The sequence below is a fragment of the Phaethon lepturus genome, unplaced genomic scaffold, assembly GCF_000687285.1.
Source record: "Phaethon lepturus isolate BGI_N335 unplaced genomic scaffold, ASM68728v1 scaffold21447, whole genome shotgun sequence".
NCBI classification, from domain to species: domain Eukaryota; kingdom Metazoa; phylum Chordata; class Aves; order Phaethontiformes; family Phaethontidae; genus Phaethon; species Phaethon lepturus.
The window spans coordinates 47952-55429 of NW_010552843.1; the positions used below are offsets into that span (position 1 = coordinate 47952).

At 39.8% G+C, this 7478-nt stretch overlaps 1 protein-coding gene across 1 annotated transcript in view; it reads left to right on the forward strand.

Annotated features, from left to right (window-relative positions):
- OSBPL10 (oxysterol binding protein-like 10) overlaps positions 1–2479 on the forward strand; it is a gene marked incomplete at its 5' end in the record, with an annotated part of 50144 nt that extends 47665 nt beyond the window's left edge. Inside the window, 2 exons of the mRNA XM_010291354.1 lie at positions 1441–1594; positions 2371–2479. Coding sequence (XP_010289656.1) covers positions 1441–1594; positions 2371–2415 — 199 coding nt within the window. The remainder of the gene's footprint in view (positions 1–1440; positions 1595–2370) is intronic.
- Between the last annotated feature and the right edge of the window lie 4999 nt (positions 2480–7478).

Here is a 7478-nt window from a genome sequence, read left to right on the forward strand (position 1 = left end):
AAAGCCTCGCTTCCTACAGCGCATTAATCTAGGAACAAATAGCTGAAGCTGTGTATTGGTTCTTTGGAACATAAATTACATTATAGTGATGTACACATCAATTTTGTAGAGGGAGAAGATGCTTGTATGCGTTTTAATGAGCAGTTTCCAAATGCTAATGCAGTGTTTTCACCTGGTTTTTTGGAGTGATTGTAACATGGTAGTCAAATCAGTCAGTTTGTTGGAAGTAAATTTACATTTTGTAATTTACACTGGACTTTCATGTATTATATGTTTTATAATATATATAAAAATGCAAATTGTGATGCAATGTGAGATATAAATACACACATATGGTTTTAAGGCTCAGCACCAACATCACCTGCCTAACTCTGAGTAGGTACATTAGAAAAAAACGTGTTCTGTTATTCACTGTTAATAACTTGTTGATACTTATGTTCAGAAAAATCAATATTTTTATTGAATTTAGGAACATTTTATTGGAGGATTTAAAAACATGAGTTAAGCTTCGTTTTATTATCTGTAAATATGTTTTCTTTATTGTACAGAGGTGTGTCTTGAGTAATTTTGCAGGGTTAGGTACCATTTTCCTATTGTCTAGACATTACAAACTCATTTTTCCCTGTAGTTCAGGAACAGAAAGGTTGTCGTAAATAAGGAAACCAGTAGCTCTGCAGTATATTTGTTGTATTTTTTGGGGGTACTAGTGAGCAAAGTACAACTATCCAGTGTTTCTACAGGATATGTAGTTTATCAGATTGTAAACAGAAAGTCATTTAAACACCCCTGGAAATTTCTGAAAGCTGCAGTTGGTTTCTCCTCAGTGTTCTTCTGGGCAAGGTTGCTGCTGGGCTAATATAGTGCGAGAAGGCGTCGCATCTGAATGCAGTCGGTCATGTGATAAACAAGTTTGGTTATATACTGATAATTATTGTTAACTGGGAATATGGAGCACAGACCGAGAAGGGCTCCCTAGAGTCAGTGCATCAACTCCTCTGTTGTGTCCCGATTTAATGGACTCTTGGCTTCTGTCTAACATTCCCCGACTCAAAATTTTAACTGCAAATAAACACAGCATAAATGCATGTCGTTTGGGGGTGGATCATCAATAAAGAATGTGAATTGGAAATGATTAAAAAAGTCCATCTGCTTTGAGCAAAAAGCTCAGGTAGTGCAGAGTCAGGAACACGAACAAAAGCTATTGAGAAAGTTAACTTGTGTGGTGAAACAGCGGGAGTTGAGCAAATCTGAAAATATGGTCCACAAACGCGATGAATATCCATCCTGGGAAAGCCATGGTTCCCAAGCTGTGTGACTTGCAAAAATGCCTTGGAGAGCGTGGCACCAGGCTGCCCCGGGCCGCACGGCTGTCTAGCCGGGTACTCGGCTGTGGCAGAAGTGTTCTCACTCTGCCACTTCTGCTCCTTCTCCGTCACGCAGGCACCTTTGGCAACACGTCACCAATTCGCTGAAAGAAGGTAATATTGATGCAGCCACAGAACACAAACACCGCCTTGAAGAGAGACAGCGAGCAGAGGAGAGGCAGCGTGTGGCTCTTACAACGCCGTGGAAACCAAAATATTTTGCCAAAGAGGTACTTTCATTGTCTTAATTTAAAGACTCCATAGCATGTTTCTGCATGTGGGAGGATGCTAGTGCAGATGAATTTGTCTGTGGTTTTTACTGTTGGCTAGTGTGGTGTTATACCACTGATTGTTTTAAATTGCATTTTTGCCAGAGTCTGGCTCTTAAAGAAGAGCAACGGATTTTTTTTCCATGTCCGTATTGTAAACTTGTTCACATTCCTTCAGTTAGATTTATTATAACCTGAGATTTTGGTACCTAATGTTAGGCACTTAAAACTATGTTTTCTATCTTAAAATCCACACCTTAATTTGCAAATGCTGTGTACTCACATCCCCTACCAATCTTGATCTCTGCATACTAAAGCGATCATGATCTAGGGATATTTGTCCAATGTAAATAAGCACGGACATCTTAAACACAGTCTTGGGTTTCATCTGCTTGAAATGAAACCGATTTTACCAAGTTTGTCTTTGCCCTTTCTTAGAGGAAAGGGGGAGGAGAAATAAGACTGGCTGCGGGAATTGTGATGTGACCATTCTTACATTAGGCAGGACGTGCGGCTATTTAAACCAGCAGTTCATCAGTTGCACCTTCGCAGTGTTTCTCTCCCCCTTGTAATTTTTTTCCCTCCTGCCCCAATTACCTGTAAATTCATTAAGCACAGAATTTCCACGACAGGGGTGGTTTCTTGTGTTGATTAGTATAATTTTAGCTTTTACGCGGACATATACAGATCCAGTAGGTATAAATCTTGTTTGTAAACTTTCCCTAATTTTCTTGCAGGGCGATGGTTGGCTATACTTGAATCCTCTCTGGAAGACCCATTGACGGGATAGAGCAGTTGCCTCATAACTTTACCTTAAAGGCATTAAAATGATACAGTATATAACTTCAAGATGTCATTGAATAGGTCCTGTTATCAGCAGATACAAACGAGAAGCTATATACTGTGAATGATGCATCTCAAAATAACCACAAGCTCAAGTTTATTCAGGAGCCATTTTGTGTGTATGGATACACAAACACACACGCACACGTCCATATATACACACATATATACACGCAGTGTGTATGTGTTTGTGTGTGTATTATTTACAGTACATGTAAACAAGTATAAACACTAACAGTGATTTAAAGACCTTTTCCTCTAAGTGTTAGGGCACAGAACTCTGGCTAGACTCAGCTGGGGTTCCCTGAGTTGTGTGCTTGCAGGATCAGGCCCTATGCTAGTATTTAAGAAAATACTTTTTTATTAGTACTGGTTAAGGTTTTTCTATTTTTCACTTTTGCCAAAAATGTTTTGCACTTAAAATGTGATGTGTCACTTAATGGCAGTCATTCTGTCTAAACAGTCATTGGGTAACTCACTTTGACATAAGAATGATACACTGACAGCGCGCTCGCTCTTCTGGATGCTGATTTAAGGGCATGTTTCCTGTCACTAATGAGCGTGAATTTTCTGCCATCTTATCAGCAGTAGCAATACCTTCTCAAGAACATTGTTCGCACTAAGCTGTTGTGTCCTCACTTTTTTGTTTGTTCATACTTCCAGCCACTTACCAGATCTCTGGTGATCCAGTGAGCCAGCTGCTCCGGTAATTTTGATCTTGCTGTGTAATGTTCTCTGGCTACTGTCACGCCAATGCTTTTGGGTTCTGTGTTCTGCTAAATCCCTTCGGGCAGATGTAGCGGTGGAGTTCCAGCTCACTCTTGCCTCAGCTTTCCACCCCCACGTAGGAGAGGCGTAGCGCGCCACTGGGCTGTGCCTGAGGCACCCCCCTTCACAGCCTTGCCTTGTAAGCTAAACCACTGCTGACGCAGTGAGCTCGTGTGGTCAGAGCCCTTAATTCCCTCTTCAGGCTCCAAGCAGACCTGTATTTTGATTTCTTTTGCTTTTGACCCGGTTGATTGCTTCTGGATGAAATAGTTGGATGAATAGAGATAACTAGCCTTCTCAGATAATGATTTTCTGATGTAAAAGTAACAATTTAGTAAATTATTACACTGAGACAATAAGTATATTAAACATATGAAAGGGGATAGAATTTGTTTAGTAAAGTAAAAAAAAAAATAAGCAATCCTGTAGCTTGATCTTGCTTTGTAAGGTAACCACTGTGACACTAAGAAAGTGGATTCTAAAAGCATGTTAAGGCTTTGTTGGTTTTCAGTTCGTATTTGTTGAAAGTGAAAATGTTTTTGAGAGAAGTGGCAACAAAAGGCAAATGTAAAATGTGCTGACTTCTGCTCAGCGCTTCTTTCTACAGTGCCCCGTAAAGAAACCACTAGACTTCCAAAATACACTAGCACGGATGCCTACCTTTCTGTAGTACTGATTAATTTTGTGCCTTTTGTCTGCTTGCTTAATACAATAACTTTAGGCTTTATAGATATTACACAAATACATTTAGGTCAAAGCACTGCTTGTGTCTGTTCTTGTGCATTCTGCATTTTATAATTATTTTTTTGGTAGATGTTAAAATTTCTTCAACTCAGAAGGCTAAACAGAGGTGTGTACGCAAGCAAACATGCCATTGGTTGTTCTTTTGGTCATAGTATTTAACAGATCTTTACATTTGAACTTCAGAGCCCTATTTAATGAAGGTGTGGCTCCCTTTTCCTCCTCAATGCTATTTTGTCTGCTTGTATGTCCTTTTTTTGCATACTAGAAAGATTGACGTTATAAACTGTTTAAATCCTACTTTTAAAAAACACGTGGACTGTATGAGCTTGGTTTTGTAACTGACAATTTTTTTTTTTAAGGAAAAAACAAAATCTTATTTTTAGGAATAGTTGATGTTCTTTCTGTAACAAAACCAAAATGATGGTGTCATAGAAAATCACTGAACTACTACTGGGTATCATCAGGAAAATGTGTACTTTATCACCTGCAAGAATTAACTGCATAACGGATCCACTCGTGTTCTAGAGGTTGGTCTGCTAAGTAACTAGAAGTATTCATGCAGTTTGTAATAGCATCACAATCAAAAATGCAGAATTAAACACGCGGAACACCCTCCCAGAACTTTGACTGTCACACACCAAAGAACAAGCCACATACTCACTCAAAATAGCCATTGAAAACCTCTCTCTGTCAGGCCTTGCCGGCCTGCGCTCCGGAAAGAGTAGACCTCTTTCAGCTTGGATGGTATGACTGTCGAGGCTACAGAGATGCTGTAGCCATTCTTTTAAGGAGAAATTTGAATAATTTTATGCTTGTAATTTATTGAAGACTTTTTCTGCCTGCATGGTTGGTTGTTACTGCATGCCGAGAACATTCCACTTGTGCTCTGATAAATGTTTTTGTTTTGTTCTGATGCTGTGAAGAATCCCCTGATGCCATTACCGCTGTTTCTTTTCCCAAGTAACTTGGGAGAGGCAAACATAAAAATAGTCCTTTCTGAAAATTTCCCATCAGCGAGAGATTCCAGAACAAGATTCACAAGTGTCATTTTGTTTTTCTGATAGTGAGGTGTCCCGTATATTTTACAGGACTGAAAAGTAAATGTTCAGCAGCCTTATTCTGTAGGTTGTTCCACTAGCCGTCTTGGACTTGCAAGTTAATATTTTCCTTTTCAAGTAGCCAACGTACACTCTGAATTGTAATGTAAAAACCTCCATGTACTTCAATTTTTTTTTGTGCACACCTGTAGAAAGCCTATGCAACCTTTTTCTTTCTTATATTAGAAATGTTCAGAAAGAAAATTTATACTTTTATCATTTAAAAGATGCTCTGGCAGTCTCTTCTGATTTGCCTTCCTTTCATAATTTGTGAATTTAAAATGACAATGCTTATGAATAAAAGATTTGTTTCATTTAGTAGTGGGATGCCCTTTCTCTTTCCATTGAAGCATTCGTTAACCCGTATTGGTGACGCGGGTGTCCAGGAGCAGCGTACAGCACCTGCAGCATGCGGGGCGCCCGCGAGCCCTTTGCAGGGTTCCCATAGAAGGGACTTTGTCAGCCGAACGCTGGTTTGTTGTGGGGTTTTTCTGCCCTCTTCATGCTGCTGGACGCTGTGTAGGTAAGTTTTTGTTCAAACTGGACAGCACTACACGGGGAAAACAGGGCTGGGGCTGCATCACAGCTTTAGGAAAGGCTGGGGAATGTAATGCCTTATTTTGACAAATAAAAAGGAGAGAGGGTAAGGTATGCCCTTGTTTCTGAAAATCTTTCACTCTTAGTCTTTGTCATTGACAGAGATTCTTGATTAGATACTTCCTAAAATACAACTCTAAATTACTGCAGCATTGGACAGTTGCATGGGGAGGAGAAATGTGCTTAGAGGCTTCATGGATCCTGGTCAACACTTTTCAGCTGTCAGATGATGCAGTTCCAGTTTATTTTAAACATTCATCCACAGTGTTGGATACTTTTCATGCTTTGTTTTTATGCAAAACTGAAAACCAGTGGCTGTAGATAGGACAGGAAACAACCCAGTCGTGGTGCTTGCCGTTTGTTGCATTGCTTCACAGAAATGTCTTGGAGCACTCTTAAGATTTGGTTTAAAAACATTATATTGAGTTTTAGTTGTAGCCAAATGTGATTTATTTTGAGTTCTTACTCATAGTGGGATTGGTATGTACAGAGGGCTGAGTCAAAACATTTAACTGTTGGTTTTTTTAGGAGTAAAATCTATCAAGATATTTAACTAATGACTCCTCTCCCCCTCTTGTTATGGAATTACTTCCACAAGGCAAAATATTTCTTCTGGGATTACCAATAGTACTGTCTGCCCTCAGTACTTTCAACAGTAATGACTAAGTGAGACAGAGCTCATGCAATTTTAGTTCCTTAGCAACTGAAGACTAGAGCCTGGCTTAAGCATTTTTTTTTACTTCAGATTTGACTGTTTTATGCTTCAAAATCTTCAAATTCTGATGTAGGAGAACAACAAAAGGATGGCTGTAGCTAAGGAAATAAACTACTATGGAAGGTAGGTTTGATAATGATGCACAATGCTAGTATTCTTTGCTGGTACAAGCATGGTTCAGTTCTCTGAAGAGGAGGAAGGTAGTTTAGCTGAGTAATTCTAGGATGCAGGTGGAGAACCAGGTAACCTAGGTGGCATGTAGGTTCCTGAGGAACCAAGGACGGTGATACAATGCCTGCCTGTTCTTCTTTGTAACTTTGTTTTTTCCCTAGTGGCTGCCTTAATGACTCCCAACTTTTAATTTAATTTCAATGCAGAACATTTGGCAGCAGCCTTGAAGTGAAGTTAGATTTTGGAAAGCTCAGGTAATCAGTAGGCAACTTTAGGCCCAGGCTGGCTAAGATTGCTGTAGTTAGCTTATTTTTCTTTCTCCCAGCTTTAAAAATGCTATGGAAATTGACAGGATTCACTTATTTCTGGACTGTTAAAGAGAACAATTTGACAGAACTGTAAAGATACATAAAGATGGGAGGGCAGCCTTTGTTTTTAAAACAAGGCTGAGTTAGTCAGGGGTTGGCACTGACCAGCAGCATCTGTTCTGCTGGCTTTCAGCTGTTCCTCCAAATGTTAAAGTGTTTATTTCTTACCGCTGGTGAGGGGGCAGGATGCGGATTTTCTTGGAAGAAGCCAGATACTACAAATCATGCATCACATAATCACCCCTTCTGCTTGCGTGTATGCAACTGTAGCAGCCTGAGCTTCTCCAGCTGCTGGAAGGATTCACTGCAACATGTGTGCTCAGGAACGATGGCTGCTGTTCTCTGAAAATACTACAGCCACCTACATTTGGCTTAATGTTAAGCTGGAAGTACGTTAAGTAGCTCCTGTGGCTTCACTACAGCAGCTTCATGAGGTCAGCAGATTTACATTAGGGAGTTTGAATGACTTACTTAATTTATCCCTAGGACTACAAGCATCATGTTATCAAGTTAATCACAACAAAAGTGACACAACACCCTTA